Source organism: Quercus lobata, chromosome 1, assembly GCF_001633185.2.
Source record: "Quercus lobata isolate SW786 chromosome 1, ValleyOak3.0 Primary Assembly, whole genome shotgun sequence".
In the NCBI taxonomy this organism is placed as follows: domain Eukaryota; kingdom Viridiplantae; phylum Streptophyta; class Magnoliopsida; order Fagales; family Fagaceae; genus Quercus; species Quercus lobata.
In genome coordinates, this window is record NC_044904.1 from 22,608,860 (window position 1) to 22,626,333 (window position 17,474).

At 34.8% G+C, this 17,474-nt stretch overlaps 1 protein-coding gene and 1 non-coding gene across 12 annotated transcripts; both read left to right on the forward strand.

Moving 5' to 3' along the window:
* The first annotated feature begins 12,317 nt into the window (after window positions 1-12,317).
* LOC115983634 (rRNA-processing protein FCF1-like) lies at window positions 12,318-16,858 on the forward strand. 11 transcript variants are annotated; one of them, XR_004090141.1, is made up of 8 exons: window positions 12,318-12,438; window positions 12,686-12,801; window positions 13,003-13,053; window positions 13,188-13,265; window positions 13,759-13,810; window positions 15,334-15,528; window positions 16,144-16,249; window positions 16,554-16,858. XR_004090141.1 is itself a non-coding variant. In XM_031106368.1 (6 exons), the coding sequence occupies exons 3-6, from the start codon at window positions 13,033-13,035 to the stop codon at window positions 16,632-16,634; spliced, it is 279 nt and encodes a 92-aa protein (XP_030962228.1). In that variant the 5' UTR covers window positions 12,318-12,438; window positions 12,686-12,801; window positions 13,003-13,032; the 3' UTR covers window positions 16,635-16,858. The 11 variants fall into 11 exon arrangements, 1 of the variants encoding a protein (XP_030962228.1); XR_004090142.1 differs by lacking the exon at window positions 13,759-13,810 and adding an exon at window positions 14,187-14,295; XR_004090145.1 differs by having other exon boundaries at window positions 13,195-13,265.
* On the forward strand, window positions 14,447-14,573 carry LOC115956231. The gene has a single exon (XR_004084282.1). It is a non-coding gene; the product is annotated as a U6atac minor spliceosomal RNA (small nuclear RNA).
* Window positions 16,859-17,474: the final 616 nt, after the last annotated feature.

The following is a 17,474-nucleotide window of genomic DNA, read 5'->3' on the forward strand; positions in this document are numbered from 1 at the left end:
AGAACCTTAGTAGAAATGTGTATGACTAACATGATTCGGGAATTCAGAGCAGTCCTAGAAAATCTAGAAATTTTCCAGTTTGCATAGCTGTTGCAAAAAGCCAAGAAGACGGCCCAGTCCGTAAAACCAAGTTCAGACAAAAGAAACGCCCCGTAAGCTATGGTGGTGTCCACTAGAGAGCGGAGAAGGAAAATTGAAGGGAGGGAATATGATACGCCCCTACCCATACCATGTACTCCTAAGGAACTGGATGTGCTACTAGACAAATGGATAGCAGACGGAATCTTTAAACGCAACTAGGTTTCCAGAGAACCCACAGAGGAAGAAAGAAGAGACCCTCGCTTCTGCCGCCTACACAACTATGTACAACATCCTACTGCAGAATACTGGGCGCTTCGTAGATTGGTACACCGCAAGATTAAGAAAGGCACATTGGAGTTAACCAAGCAGGAAGTCCAAAGAAACCCACTCCCGAACCACAAGGGAAAAGGCGTAGCCACAGTGGTAATATGCGCAGACCCGGGGGAGGACGAGGAGGAGAACTTGGCCCTGCCTGCCACGGTGATTACCATTCTATAGTAAAGCGCCAAATTCAAAAATTTGTTTGACCAGTTGGGACTCATAGCAAAGGAAAGAAAGATAGCCACAGAGACTTTAGTGAGTATCGCCTTCGGGGCAGGGGTAGAGTGCTTATCAGCAGAAATACCAGAAGACAGAGCCCTCCTACAGGAATCAACCGGGATCACGTTTAGCAATGAGAATATAGAGGTGAGACACCCAGATCATAGGAGGCCTCTCTATTTGGCAACATCCATAAACCAAATCCCCATCAAGAGGGCCTTGGTAGATACAGGTGCTTCCGTAAACCTCATTCCATTGAGCACATTGCAAGCGGCAGGAATTTTAGAAAAAAAGATCCAAGGATGCCCAATGGAAGTAACAGGGTTCGGCGGAAGGGGTGAGTACACCGTAGGCAGGATGATACGTATAGCTGCAAACCCCTCACCATTTGAGCAAGCAGAAGCTCACCTAGTGAAAACCATGTTTTATGACCAATGGACTCCATCTGGGAAAAGCTCAGTTTCAAAGCCACGAGGTACCTTTGTGCCTAAGTGGGAAGATGTCCAAAGTGACCCAGAACTTGATCTAAGAGAGTTGCTGGCACGAAAAAAGAAAAGAAAAGAAGCACCTGCCGCAAAATCAGATAACACACCCCAGTGCATCAGAGTCTGAGGCCTTGATGGCAGGATTGTGTACAAGTTATAAAGGCACGTGGGGCCCACGAGTGAGATACAAGCGGGCCCCACCTAAGAATGGCAGCACGGGAGTTTGGCGTGTTGTATTGCTCAAGAAAATTTGGGAAAAGGAGAAGAAAAGGATGAGGAAGTTGTGGCAAAAAAAGATGCACAGGTTGTGGCAGAAGAAGAATTGGAAGAAGTTGACCTAGGGTATGGTTCATAAGAACCAAGCCCTATCTCAATTAGTGCAAGTTTGACAGAAAAAGAGAAGTTAAAACTGATACTACTGTTGAAAGAGTTCAAAGACGTTTTCGCGTGGGACTATAGTGAAATGCCAAGATTAGACCCTGGGCTAGTTGCACATACATTAAATGTAGACCCAGAGGCCAAGCCGGTGGTCCAGCCTGCCAGGATATTTCATACAGAAATAGAAGGTCAGATAGTCAAAGAAGTACAGAAATTGCTAGCTGCAGGATTCATCAAGCCTATTCAACATCCTCGCTAACTATCCAACATAGTACCAGTAAAAAAGAAGAACGGCCAGATAAGATGTTGTGTAGATTTTAGAAATCTCAACAAAGCCTGTCCAAAGGACGAGTTCCCATTGCCAAACATGAATTTACTAATAGATTCTGCGGCAAGAAGCGCCATGTTTTCATTCATGGATGAGTTCAGCAGATACAATCAAATCAGGATGGCACCAAAGGATGCAGAGAAAATTTCTTTCAGAACACCTATGGGCAATTTCTACTACATTGTGATGCCTTTCGGGTTAAAAATGTAGGCGCAACTTATCAACGAGCAATAACGGCTATATTTCATGACATGATGCACTGGGAACTAGAGGACTATGTGGATGACATAGTGGTCAAATCAAAGAGGAGAGAAGAACATTTCCACGCGTTGAAAAGGGTATTCGAAAGATGCAGAGCCTTTAAGCTAAGAATGAACCCCCTCAAGTGCGCATTTGGGGTGTCATCTGGGAACTTCTTGGGTTTCCTGGTTCACAGCAGGGGGATAGATATGGACCCGGCCAAAGCCACGACTATAGCAACTATGAGACCTCCGATCACGGTAAAAGAGTTAAAAAGTTTCGTAGGAAAAGTCTCATACATTTGGAGATTCATTCCTGGGTTGGCATCAATCACTTCTGCTTTCACCAAGTTGCTCAAGAAGGGGCAAAGTTTTGAGTGGGGGGAAGCGCAGCAGATGGCTTTCAAGAGGCTACAGCAGATAATGATGAACCTCCCCATGGTGTAGGCCCCTATACACAAAAAGCCATTGCTATTTTACTTGGCCACCAACTCATATGCCATTGGTGCACTAATTTCCCAGGAGGATGGATGTGGCGTCGAGCAGCAAGTGTACTACATCAGTCGCACCTTAAAAGATGCAGAAACTCATTATCCAAGGGCGAAGAGAGCATGCATGGCCATTGTATATGCTTCACAGAGGTTGCGTCATTATTTCTTGGCCTACGAAGTATGGTTGATGACTAAGTCCCATGCCATCAAAGTTTTGTTACAGCAACCGATCCTCTCTGGTAGAATATCCCAGTGGTTGTTACAATTGTCACAGTACGACTTGAGAATGGGGACACCTAGGGCAGTGAAAAGTTAGGCTATAGCGGATCTATTGCCACAGTTTCCGGGAGAGGAAGAATTCTCGCTGGGGAAGTAGCCGTGGCGGAAGAGGTCAGAGAACAATGGGTAATGAAATTTGATGGGTCTTCTACTACCCAGTCTGGAGGGGTGGGAGTAGTCTTGTATCATGAAGAAGACAAGGCAGTGGCGTTATCGTTCAAGCTGGAATTCCCCTGTTCAAACAACACTGCGGAATACGAAGCCTACCTAACCAGGCTAGCCACGGCTCTCGAAATGGGAGTCAAACATTTGAGAGTATTGGGAGATTCAAACCTGGTCGTTTGCCAGGCCAAGGGAAGCTTTTCCTTAAAAGAGCCCAGCCTAGCCCCATACAAAGCAATGGCCTAGAGGATGGAAGAAAAATTTTCAACCTTCGAAATAGAGCATGGTCCCAGAAATGAAAACCAATTTGTGGACGCATTAGCTGCACTGGGGTCACAAATAATTTTCAAAGGGAATAGCACAAGGATAGAAGTCAGCAAAATGGAAGAATCCATCATTGAGGTGTTGAAGGAAAGGTTCCGGGAGGAATAGGGCAAAGGGGATTGGTGAATCCCCATAAGGGAAGTCTTGATAAAGGGAGAAGATGCCACATAATTAAAAATATTAAAAGACTACGCCTTGGTGGGAGAGGAGTTGTACCGCAGGATGCCAGGTGGGGTCTTGTCCATATGCGTGGGGCAGGAGGAGGCCTAGAGAAAATTAAAAGAAGTACACGACAAGACTTACAGGTCTTGCAGGGAGGTCAACCTTTACTGCAGACTTCAAAGGACAGGCTTCTATTGGCCAAGTATGGTTAAAGATGCAAATCAAGTCCAAACCCAGTGTGGGACCTGCCAGCTTGCGGTAGACAGAGAGGAAAGTTATGCTGTGTTCATCAGCGAAGATTGGAGAAGCCCTTTCATATAGTACCTAACAGAAGACATCCTACCACAAAAGTACAGTGAAAGATACAAGCTTAAGAGGTTGGCAACACGTTACTTTTTGCATAACATGGTACTTTTCAAAAAAGGATACGATGGGGACCCTTTGAGGTGCTTGGACCCTGAAGAAGCAAAAGAAATGATAAAATAAGTACATTCAGGGGAATGTGGGGAACAACAGGGGAAGAAAAAGCTTTATAGATGTTTGCTGCAGATGGGCTACTACTGGCCTACCATGAAAAGAGATACGACAGAATTTGTGAAAAAGTGCCACAATTATCAAGTACAAGCCAACTTGATTCATATCCATCCGCAGAATTTACATAGTATGGTCATCCTATGGCCCTTCCACACTTGGGGGCTAAATTTAGTAGGGCCAGTTAACCCACCATCATATGGATACATATGGATATTAGTGGCTATAGAGTATTTTGCTAAGTAGGCAGAGGTAGTGCCACTCCATAAGGCCACAGGAGGAGCAGTGGCAAATTTCATCAAAGAAAATATAATTGTAAGGTTTGGGGTGCCCCACAAGATCATCAGTGACAATGGCATACCATTTGTCAATAGTGATGTAAGGAAGATGCTAGAATTCTACTAAGTTAAGCACCACCGGTCATCGCCTTATTACCCTCAAGGGAATGGGCAAGCAGAAGCAATAAACAAAACTCTCATAAGGATTATCAGTAAGATGAGCCAAGAGTATACGAGAGGATGGGCGACACACCTGCCAGACGCTCTTTGGGCTTATAGAAAATTGCCAAAGTCAGCTACTGGCTTCTCACCTTTTTCCTTAGTCAATGGAACTGAGGTAGTAAAACCAGCAGAAATAACGACTCTGTCCCTAAGAGTCATGCAAATGCGAGAAAAAGAAAAAGAGGAAGAAGTCTTTGCGGCAGAAAGGTGAAAAGATCTAGAAAGACTTGATGAAAAGAGAGAAAATGCCCAAGACCACAGCCGCAGATACAGACAAAAGATGACTGAAGCCTGTGGTAGGATGACCAAGGAAAAAGTGTTCGCAGAAGGACAACTTGTGTTAAAGGTGGCAAATTATGTCAAGCGAGGCATGACAGGACCATCTAAGTTTGCATCGAAGTGGGAAGGACCCTTTGTGGTAAGGAAAGCACATCAAAGTGGGTATTAAAGTCTAACTCAAATGGATGGCAGAGACTTAATGGATCCCATCAATGGGAAGTGGCTGAAGTGTTATTATGCCTAGAGAAAAGAGTTATGTGGTTGTCCCTTTTCTTTTGTCTTGCTAAAAGCTTTTATGTTTCCTTTACTTTTTTCCTTTAAGTGATTATGTCACAGGACAAAAATTGTAACGTGCTCTCATGAATATGTAATCACTACAAGAAAACTGGGCAGTTGCGGCGGTCCTATTGCGGCGGGTGCAAAAACCGCCGCTATATGTCGCCTATTGCGGCGCGTTTTTGGCCCGCCGCTGTACATGTGATCTATTGCGGCGTTTTATATGCCCGCCGCAATAGCTCTAGTATTTTGCGGCGTTCTACAGCGGCGGGCCAATGACCCGCCGCAATAGACCTGTTTTAGTGGCATTCAGCTTAGATATAGCGGTGGGTCAGTGACCCGCCGCAATAGCTCAAGTATTTTGCGGCGTACTACAGCGGCGGGCCAATGACCCGCCGCAATAGACCTGTTTTAGCGGCATTAATCTTAGATATAGCGGCAGGTCTTGGACCGCCGCAATAGACATTTAAATTTCCCTCTATTTTTTTGTCTTCCCATTTAAAGATCAAATAGTAAATTACACCCGATTGGCATGAAAATTGGCATGCATGTTAAGAACATATAGAAAATGTGATCCAACGGTTGGATTTTCAAAATTTGAATTCAACAATAAGTTATTGGTTGGTGTAACATTTTTTAGAGTTACATCAAGTGTAACTAGAACCCAACGATATATTTCTTAATTCGATGTGAATTTTGACAAATTTACCGTTAGATTATATTATCTTCATATATTGTTCATGCATAAAAAATTTCAAGGTGATCAAAGATTAATAGTCATGTAATCAATTAATTATTTAAATTCAAGTTTTTGTAATTTAAATTAACGCATAAAATATGAGTTTAAAGATTAAATGGTAAATTACACCCGATTGGCATGAAAATTGGCATGCATGTTAAAAACAAATAGAAAATGTGATCCAACGATTGGATTTGTAAAATATGAATTCAACAATAAGTTATTGGTTTGTGTAATATTTTTTAGAGTTACATCACGTGTAACTTGAACCCAATGCTATATTTCTTAATTCGATTTGAATTTTCACAAATCTACCGTTAGATTACATTATCTTCATATATTTTTCAAGCATACAAAATTTTAAGGTGATCAAAAATTAATAGTCATGTCATCAATCAATTGTTTAAATTCAAGTTTTTGTAATTTAAAATAACGCATAAAAGATTAATTTGAAGATCAAAAGGTAAATTACACCCGATTGGCATGAAAATTGGCATGCATGTTAAGAACATATAGAAAATGTGATCAAACGGTTGGATTTTCAAAATATGAATTCAACAAAAAGTTATTGGTTGGTGTAACATTTTTTAAAGTAACATCAAGTGTAACTTGAACCCAACGCTATATTTCTTAATTCGATGTGAATTTTGACAAATCTACCGTTAGATTACATTATCTACATATACTTTTCACGCATACAAAATTTCAAGGTGATCAAAGATTAATAGTTATGTCATCAATCAATTGTTTAAATTCAAGTTATTGTAATTTAAAATAACACATATAAGATGACTTTAAAGATCAAATGGTAAATTACACCCGATAGGTATGAAAATTGGCATGCATGTTAAGAACAAATATAAAATGTGATCCAACGGTTGGATTTTAAAAAAATGAATTCAATAATAAGTTATTAGTTGGTGTAATATGTTTTAGAGTTACATTAAGTATAACTTAAACCCAACCCTATATTTTTTAATTCAATGTGAATTTTGACAAATCTACCGTTAGATTACATTATCTTCATATATTTTTCAAGCATACAAAATTTCAAGGTGATCAAAGATTAATAGTCATGTCATCAATCAATTATTTAAATTGAAGTTATTGTAATTTAAAATAAAGCATAAAAGATGAGTTTAAATATCAAATGGCAAATTACACCCGATTGGCATGAAAATTGGCATGCATGTTAAGAAAAAATAGAAAATGTGATCCAACGGTTAGATTTTTAAAATGTGAATTCAACAATAAGTTATTGGTTGGTGCAACATTTTTTAGAGTTACATCAAGTGTAACTTGAATCCAACCTTGTATTTCTTAATTTGATGTGAATTTTGACAAATCTATCATTAGATTACATTATCTTCATATATTTTTCATACTTAAAAAATTTCAAGGTGATCAAAGATTAATAGCCATGTCAACAATCAATTGTTTAAATTCAAGTTTTCATAGTTTAAAATAACGCATAAAATATGAGTTTAAAGATCAAAGGGTAAATTACATCCAATTGGCAAAAAAATTGGCATGCATGTTAAAAACATATAGAAAATGTGATCCAACAGTTGGATTTTCAAAATATGAATTCAACAATAAGTTATTGGTTGGTGTGACATTTTTTAGAGTTACATCAAGTGTAACTTGAATCCAACTCTATATTTCTTAATTCGATGTGAATTTTGACAAATCTACCGTTAGATTACATTATCCTCATATATTTTTCATGCTTACAAAATTTCAATGTGATCAGAGATTTATAGCTATGTCATCAATCAATTGTTTAAATTCAAATTTTTGTAGTTTAAAATAACGCATAAAATATGAGTTTAAAGATCAAATGGTAAATTAGATCTGATTGGCATGAAAAATGGCATGCATGTTAAGAACATATAGAAAATGTGATCCAACGGTTGGATTTTCAAAATATGAATTCAACAATAAGTTATTGGTTGATGTAACTTTTTTAAAGTTATATCACTTGTAACTTGAACACAACCCTATATTTCTTAATTCGATGTGAATTTTGACAAATCTACCGTTAGATTACATTATCTTCATATATTTTTCATGCTTACAAAATTTGAAGGTGATCAATGATAAATAGCCATGTCATAAATCAATTGTTTAAATTCAAATTTTTGTAGTTTAAAATAACGCATAAAAGATGAGTTTAAAGATTAAATGGTAAATTACATCCGATTGACATGAAAATTTTCATGCATGTTAAAAACATATAGAAAATGTGATCCAACAGTTGGATTTTCAAAATATGAATTCAACAATAAGTTATTGGTTGGTGTGACATTTTTTAAAGTAACATCAAGTGTAACTTGAACCCAACGCTATATTTCTTAATTCGATGTGAATTTTGACAAATCTACCGTTAGATTACATTATCTACATATACTTTTCACGCATACAAAATTTCAAGGTGATCAAAGATTAATAGTTATGTCATGAATCAATTGTTTAAATTCAAGTTATTGTAATTTAAAATAACACATATAAGATGAGTTTAAAGATCAAATGGTAAATTACACCCGATAGGTATGAAAATTGGCATGCATGTTAAGAACAAATATAAAATGTGATCCAACGGTTGGATTTTCAAAATATGAATTCAACAATAAGTTATTGGTTGGTGTAACATTTTTTAAAGTAACATCAAGTGTAACTTGAACCCAACGCTATATTTCTTAATTCGATGTGAATTTTGACAAATCTACCGTTAGATTACATTATCTACATATACTTTTCACGCATACAAAATTTTAAGGTGATCAAAAATTAATAGTCATGTCATCAATCAATTGTTTAAATTCAAGTTTTTGTAATTTAAAATAACGCATAAAAGATGAATTTAAAGATCAAAAGGTAAATTACACCCGATTGGCATGAAAATTCGCATGCATGTTAAGAACATATAGAAAATGTGATCAAACGGTTGGATTTTTAAAATATGAATTCAACAATAAGTTATTGGTTGGTGTAACATTTTTTAAAGTAACATCAAGTGTAACTTGAACCCAACGCTATATTTCTTAATTCGATGTGAATTTTGACAAATCTACCGTTAGATTACATTATCTACATATACTTTCCACGCATACAAAATTTCAAGGTGATCAAAGATTAATAGTTATGTCATCAATCAATTGTTTAAATTCAAGTTATTGTAATTTAAAATAACACATATAAGATGAGTTTAAAGATCAAATGGTAAATTACACCCGATAGGTATGAAAATTGGCATGCATGTTAAGAACAAATATAAAATGTGATCCAACGGTTGGATTTTCAAAATATGAATTCAATAATAAGTTATTAGTTGGTGTAATATTTTTTAGAGTTACATTAAGTATAACTTAAACCCAACCCTATATTTTTTAATTCAATGTGAATTTTGACAAATCTACCGTTAGATTACATTATCTTCATATATTTTTCAAGCATACAAAATTTCAAGGTAATCAAATATTAATAGTCATGTCATCAATCAATTATTTAAATTGAAGTTATTGTAATTTAAAATAAAGCATAAAAGATGAGTTTAAATATCAAATGGTAAATTACACCCGATTGGCATGAAAATTGGCATGCATGTTAAGAAAAAATAGAAAATGTGATCCAACGGTTAGATTTTCAAAATGTGAATTCAACAATAAGTTATTGGTTGGTGCAACATTTTTTAGAGTTACATCAAGTGTAACTTGAACCCAACCCTGTATTTCTTAATTTGATGTGAATTTTGACAAATCTACCGTTAGATTACATTATCTTCATATATTTTTCATGCTTAAAAAATTTCAAGGTGATCAAAGATTAATAACCATGTCATCAATCAATTGTTTAAATTCAAGTTTTCATAGTTTAAAATAACGCATAAAAGATGAGTTTAAAGATCAAAGGATAAATTACATCCAATTGGCAAAAAAATTGGCATGCATGTTAAAAACATATAGAAAATGTGATCCAACAGTTGGATTTTCAAAATATGAATTCAACAATAAGTTATTGGTTGGTGTGACATTTTTTAGAGTTACATCAAGTGTAACTTGAATCCAACTCTATATTTCTTAATTCGATGTGAATTTTGACAAATCTACCGTTAGATTACATTATCTTCATATATTTTTCATGCTTAAAAAATTTCAATGTGATCAGAGATTTATAGCTATGTCATCAATCAATTGTTTAAATTCAAGTTTTCGTAGTTTAAAATAACGCATAAAAGATAAGTTTAAAGATCAAAGGGTAAATTACATCCGATTGGCAAGAAAATTGGCATGCATGTTAAAAACATATAGCAAATGTGATCCAACGGTTGGATTTTCAAAATATGAATTCAACAATAAGTTATTGGTTGGTGTGACATTTTTTAGAGTTACATCAAGTGTAACTTGAACCCAACCCTATATTTCTTAATTCGATATGAATTTTGACAAATCTACCGTTAGATTACATTATCTTCATATATTTTTCATGCTTAAAAAATTTCAATGTGATCAAAGATTAATAACGATGTCATCAATCAATTGTTGAAATTCAAGTTTTTGTAGTTTAAAATAACGCATAAAATATGAGTTTAAAGATCAAAGGGTAAATTACATCCGATTGGCAAGAAAATTGGCATGCATGTTAAAAACATATAGAAAATGTGATCCAACGGTTGGATTTTCAAAATATGAATTCAAAAATAAGTTATTGGTTAATGTAACTTTTTTAAAGTTATATCACTTGTAACTTGAACCCAACCCTATATTTCGTAATTCGATGTGAATTTTGACAAATCTACCGTTAGATTACATTATCTTCATATATTTTTCATGCTTACAAAATTTGAAGGTGATCAATGATAAATAGCTATGTCATGAATCAATTGTTTAAATTCAAATTTTTGTAGTTTAAAATAACGCATAAAAGATGAGTTTAAAGATTAAATGGTAAATTACATCTGATTGACATGAAAATTTGCATGCATGTTAAGAACATATGGAAAACGTGATCCAACGGTTGGATTTTCAAAATATCAATGCAACAATATGTTATTGGTTGGTGTAACATTTTTTAGAGTTATATCAAGTGTAATTCGAACTCAACCCTATATTTCTTAATTCGGTGTGAATTTTGACAAATCTACCGTTTGATTACATTATTTTCTTATATTTTACATGCTTACTAAATTTCAAGGTGATCAAAGATTAATAGCTAAGTCATCAATCAATTATTTAAATTTAAGTTTTTGTAGTTTAAAATAACGCATAAAAGATGAGTTTAAAGATAAAATAGTAAATTACACCCGATTGGAGTGAAAATTGGCATGCATGTTAAGAACATATAGAACATGTAATCCAATGGTTGGATTTTCAAAATATAAATTCAATAATAAGTTATTGATTGGTGTAATATTTTTTAGAGCTACATCAAGTGTAACTTGAACCCAACCCTATAATTCTTAATTCAATGTGAATTTTGACAAATCTACTGTTAGATTACATAATCTTTATATATTTTTCATGCTTACAAAATTTCAAGGTGATCAAAGATTAATAGCGAAGTCATCAATCAATTATTTAAATTCATGTTTTTATAGTTTAAAATAACGCATAAAGGATGAGTTTAAAGAGTTAATGGTAAATTACACCCGATTGGAATGAAAATTGGCATGCATGTTAAGAACATGTATAAAATGTGATCCAACGGTTGGATTTTCAAAATATGAATTCAACAATAAGTTATTAGTTGGTGTAACATTTTTTTAGAGTTACATAAAGTGTAACTCGAACCCAACCCTATATTTTTTAATTCGATGTGAATTTTGACAAATCTACCGCTAGATTACATTATCTTCATATATTTTCCACATCCTCATTTTAATTTTTTAATCTAAATAGTAAGAGAGTCCTAACAGGAGTCTCTCTCTCTTTTTTCCTTCATCCTAAAGTTTTTATTTATTTATTTACGTGAGTTTTTCTTTTTTTCTTTTTCTTTGTATTGAAACGTAAAGTGAGTCCTTTTTTTATATATATAAAAAAAATCTAATGTGAGGTTTAATTAAAAAAAATTCTAATTATTTTCTTTATCCTAATTATAATGTAATTAAAAAATGTTTGTTTTATATTATATATAGATAATAATAATGTACAACTAAAACGTGTGTTGCCTTAGTGGCTAACACGCGTGCCGCGCTTATTTTTCAAGGTCCCCTCGAAGGTTCTAATCTCCATGACAGCCTCTTTTTTTTTTTTTCCCTTTTCATTTTTAAAGTTTCTATTATCAAAACTACGTCGTTTTGGTTCTCTTTAAAACTAAAAATAAAAAACCCTACCTTTCTCTTTCTCATTCTGCCGCCCTCCTCATTCCCCATCCCCTCTCTCCTCTTCACTCATCTCTTTCTAGGATTCTTGGTCCCAAAGCCTTATCATCGCAAAACCGACTTCTACTAACAATGAAAGATCAGAGACCGTTGTTGGCAGATTCGATTGCCCCGTAGATCGCGATTCGAGAGCTGCAACCAAGTCACCTCGTCCGTCAATCCTCCAACTGCTTTTGCTTCCTCATCTGAGATCGCCTCACCGATTCGCGGTTCGAAATCATCCTCTTCCTCTTCCTCTCGTCGATCGCTACATCGGATCTTTTTTGTGAGTAGTGCTTTTTTTATTTTATTTTATTTTTCTGTTTCTTTCTTTTTGGTGGTGTTTTGGATGTTTTGGTGAGAAAGTTCGGATTTTGATGTGAATTTTTTGATTGTTTTTGGGGTTTTGGAATTGTGGCTTTTGTTGGGTTTTGGATCTTTTTTGTGAATAGCTGGATTTTGATTTGATTCGTTGGTGTTTGGTTTTGATTTGCTATTGTTTTTGTGGGGTAATTGGGCATAAAAATCCTCAGAAAAATCCACGAGTATCATTTTTCCTTTCGATGAGTTCATACCCGCCGTCAAAGGTTGAGGCCGCGAATCGCCATCACGATTTGGCGGTGCTCTTCACCGAGTTCTCTCTACGTGTGTAAGTCATCCTTCTCTTCGTTGGGTTTTTATTTTATTTTATTTTTTTTGTATAATCTGAATCAGTGATTGAGTGGGTTCTAAGCTCCTGTCCCCTTTCTTTTTCTGTTTAAATTTAATAAGTTACATTTTACATTATGTTGTTCATACATTTTATTTATGTTTTACCATTATTTATGTTCAAAATTGTATAATCGTGCAGACTGACTGGTTGAACAAGTTGCTGTCTGACATGTGGCCTTACCTTGATAAGGTGATCAGAAGTTTTCGAAATAAAACTAATTTTTCTTTAATTAAAAAAAAAAAAACCAAGCAAGTCAGTTCTAAATGATGATATTACCAGTGGAATTTGACATAATTTTTATAATGATCCATTTAATGTTCAAGTTTGCAGGCAATTTGTGGCGTTATAAAAAGCATGGCAGAACCTGTATTCGCAGAGTACATTGGCAAGTTAAAGTTAAAGTCAGTAGAGTTTAAGAACTTGAGTCTTGGAACTATCCCCCCTTCAATTCATAGTAAAGTGTTTTTATGGTCTTTTTGAGGATAATTTTCAATGATATACTTCAAGTTTTGGGAATCTAGGCTGACCTTTTGATATACGTGTAATTGCTAAACTTGTTTAATTGTGTGACAATGCAATGCCGTAATGCTGATGTGAAGGTTTTTTTTTTATTATTTTTTATGGGTAATTTAAAAACTTTTATTAAAAAAATAGTCAACCCAAGTTTTTATCATTGGATTGTGTTTGCCATGAATGTAAATATCTAATTAATTCTTGGATTAGATCATGCTAAGTTTGACAGAGGTCCAGTTAATACCTGATGTACTAAGAAATATATATATATATATATAGTCTTCCAAAGATTTTGATAAATAAAAAGATGTTTATTGTACTTCTTAAATATATATATACGCATAATCTAGTAACTGGAGTCTTGCTCTGCTTGGTTTTCAGCTTATTAGGGAGAAGAAAATGGTACTTTTCTCTATGAATTCACCACAAACCTGTAAGAAAAATTTCCTTCTGTTCCTCACGTTATGAAAGGTCAAATTCATATTTACCATTCAAAAATTGGATAGCTGAACCTGTTACATGTTTACAAATATAATTTTCAATTAGGTGATCCTTTACTATGAGTGTCAACTCAAAAATCAAGTACCATGTTTACTTTTAAAAAGTCAATATTTTGTGGAGATGATAGTTAAGTAGAGAAAAGTCAGCTTATGGTCCTTGCATAAGTGCCATGTTCAGGTTTGATTTTTCCATTGCTACCCATCCAGTTTAGCATTTAAACATAGAAAATAGTCCCTAAAGTCTTCAAAACATGATTGCAAGAGATTTAGGAGTTCTTATCCATACATCATTTTTTTATAAATTGACAGACATTATGGGAGTACTACAATGGAAGGTGGACAATCTCTATGGGATAAGGGTGTAAAATGCTTGGTTGTCTAGCTCCATGGCATGGTGTTTTATTTGCCTTGTTTGGATGTCAGTATTAACTTATAGGCTTGCAATATGCATGAGTGCCTTTTTTATGTTATTTTTTATTGTATTAATTTTCCTACTTATTTATTTATTTTTTTTGAGGTGGAATTTTCCTACTTATTGGGTGTGAGAAGTTTAGTTTTGTATTAGTTTTGTGTTCGTAAAAAGGAGAGATGGTTGGCATCTCCCCTGACAGGGTCGGGAACGGTCTTCGGACTTACCTGTTACCACACACCCGGTTAAGGCTTCCCACTTCGGTGGATTTCTAACCCAATTTTTCCTATCAAAAAAAAGTAATTGTAAATTTTATTTATTTAAAAAGCTTTTAGCAGTATTGGTTGTCAATTTGTTTCAGTCTCCACTACAAAAATATTCTGCTTGTTTGTTTTCTACCTTTAGCATGACCAATAACTCAAATGACACATCTTCGGGGAGCTTGTGAGTTAAAGGCCCATTGAGGTGTAACTTACCTGTAAAGAAATATAGCTTTAACATGTTTTTAATTTCTGAAAGATGTAATGGATTTTTGTATTCATATATTTGTATGTATTTTATGTGTTTGTTTTTTTTAATAAATTTTATGCATGATGATCAATCAGCACATTTGTTCTCACATCTTAATAGAGAGAGCATCTTCACTGATTGAGGCTAACAAGGAAATTTAAAATTACAAAACAGGAGTAATGCTTGATATTGATGCCAAAAATAGTATATTCGTGAAGTAGAAAATAGGTGATTCCTACAAATTTGGAAAATAAAATATATTGGCAATTTGAATTGGAATAGTTAAATAGATATTCCTGTAGCTATTTTACTTATGCAAGGACCCTTTTTAGTGCAATTTTTGAGATGCTTGTATTGGTTCAGGTATTCCTTATGTTATAGGCGTATGTAATGAAAAATGCTTCTTGCCATTTGACTTTCTGGGATGTACTTTACTCTTTAAATTGTGTGTGCCTGAAATTCTTTTACCCCTTATCTTGTATATTTCCTGTGTCATTTGTTGGATGGTTATGCAATGATTTTATTGATTTACATCAGCATGTACTGGAGAGGGGAAAGCCTCATGAAAGAAGCCAGATTATAAGCAAGTTGTCAGGACATATTGTACAATTGAGCCAGCATAAATTTGCATCAAATGTTATTAAGAAATGTTTGGAGTATGGTGGCCCCATAGAACGAGAACTATTAATTAGGGAGATTTTTGGGCATAATGAAGGAACCAATAATTTATTGGTAAGTTAAAGCATAGGTTTATGTTTGATTATGATTAATTTGAATACTCATTTCCTCACCCCCCCCCCCCAAAAAAAATGGAAGCAGTTCTCATGGGTTTTTAATAGATGAAAATGTTCTAGAAGTGTTGGGAATAATTCTTAGTTTATTAGATTAAAATATGTACTTGTAGTTGCTATTGATTGTCATTTGAAGGTGCATGATTCTTATGCATTATATATATATTGGATATTTGGTGGGTGGGGGGGGGGTGGTTTGGGGAGCATGTGTTGTGGCTATATTAGAAAATCTACAATTACTCATTTATAGTTCTTGTTAATCATATGGTAAAATGCTTCTCTTTTTTTTTTTTTTTGGTGTTTGTTTCAAAAAGGAAATAGGTATGGTACTATGGTTGTAAGACATACTTAGGGTGCTTCTGCAACTATGTTTTGACCCTCAAAAACATATGTAACTTACCATTGTTATTTATCTAGTTTTCCTTTGAATTTTTTAAGTATTTATAAAAGCCTATATGTATATATAGATTTTTGGTGTTAAATTTTGGGTATAGGAGCTTTGGGATTTGTAAGGGTTTATATTGTGTTGTAACGTGTTTAATTTTGTGTGATATAGGCCGACGGTTTCATTGGCACTTTTCTTCAATCACAACACCTTGATGGGACCGGCATATCGGGTTTTGGTAGATAACAACTTCATCAATTTCTGTATCCCGAATAAGGTGAGTGATTAGTAGTTTTATTCCATTTTATTTTAAATGGGTTTGGTTCATAAAAATGCATAGTTTGAGAGAAATTTTTATTGTTCATGACTTACTGAATGTGTGTAATTACCAATTGAGAAGGAAAAAAAAATCTAAGAATGAGATAGAAATCCTTATTCAATTCTAGAGCTTGTTCTCTTCCCATTAATGCATTGAAGAATATGTTCTGGAATCATGGATAAAAATAATAACTTTATGTATTTTGACTTGGTAACTTTGCATTATAATCCTAACCTATGCAATTTCTTTCATTGTTGTGTAGCTGGACTTGGAGAAGGGAATGATGGACTGCCTATATGCAAAATGTGAGTTTAGAATCACTGGTTTCTTCAATTTAATGTGAATATTAATTTGCTGCAAGAATTGTTGTGCCGTGTTGATGAGGTATCCTAAGTTCAACATAGTTGTTAATGTGGTTTTATAACAAGCATTGAGTGCCATGTATCATTGGCAAACACTTAAATATGTGTTGGTTGCTTAATGATATTTATCAAAATATTACTCTTGGTTGTGTGGATGTCCATGAGAATGCTTAAGGAATAAAATGAGGATCTTTTTTTAAATTATGATTTTATTGAATCTGCCTACCTTGTGGATTGAAGGCACTTGTATCATGCAATGTGTGATGGCACTCCTTCAGTGTACAAATAACCACATATTTTCTTTTGTTAATTTTATGATAATGGTTATAGACAATGTTATGTATTTAATAATATATTTCTATGTTAATATAATGTTAGTTTTGAGACAATTGTGGTGTTATTCGGTTAAATTTGTGATATTGTCTTAGTGGGGCTGAAATTATTACAGGATTATTTGTAATAAAAGTGTGGTTTTAAAACCCACTGGAAAAGAGGAAAAAAAAAAAGGACCTATAGCGGCGGGCAAAAACCGCCGCTAAAGGTGCACATTGTATGTGTTAAATGATTCCCTATAGCGGCGCTTATTGCCCGCCGCTAAAGGTTGAAACATATAGCGGCGTTTCTACCCGCCGCTATAAGCGCAATTAGTTTGTTTTGATTAATTGCCTATAGCGGCGCCATCTGCCCGCCGCTAAAGGTAGACACAATAGCGGCGGGTCATTCCCGCCGCTAAAGGCCATTGCCACGAATTCTGAACACGTGTGGCGGCGGTTTTATGCCGGCCGCAATAAACTTTCACCCGCCGCTAAAAGGTACATCTA

Coding starts and splice junctions, on each gene's coding strand:
- LOC115983634 (XM_031106368.1), top strand. CDS start 13,033: ATGTGGCCTTACCTTGATAAG. Junction 13,266..16,143: donor ATTGGCAAGTTAAAGTTAAA/GTCAGTAGAGTT, acceptor TGTGTGATATAG/GCCGACGGTTTCATTGGCAC. Junction 16,250..16,553: donor ATTTCTGTATCCCGAATAAG/GTGAGTGATTAG, acceptor ATTGTTGTGTAG/CTGGACTTGGAGAAGGGAAT.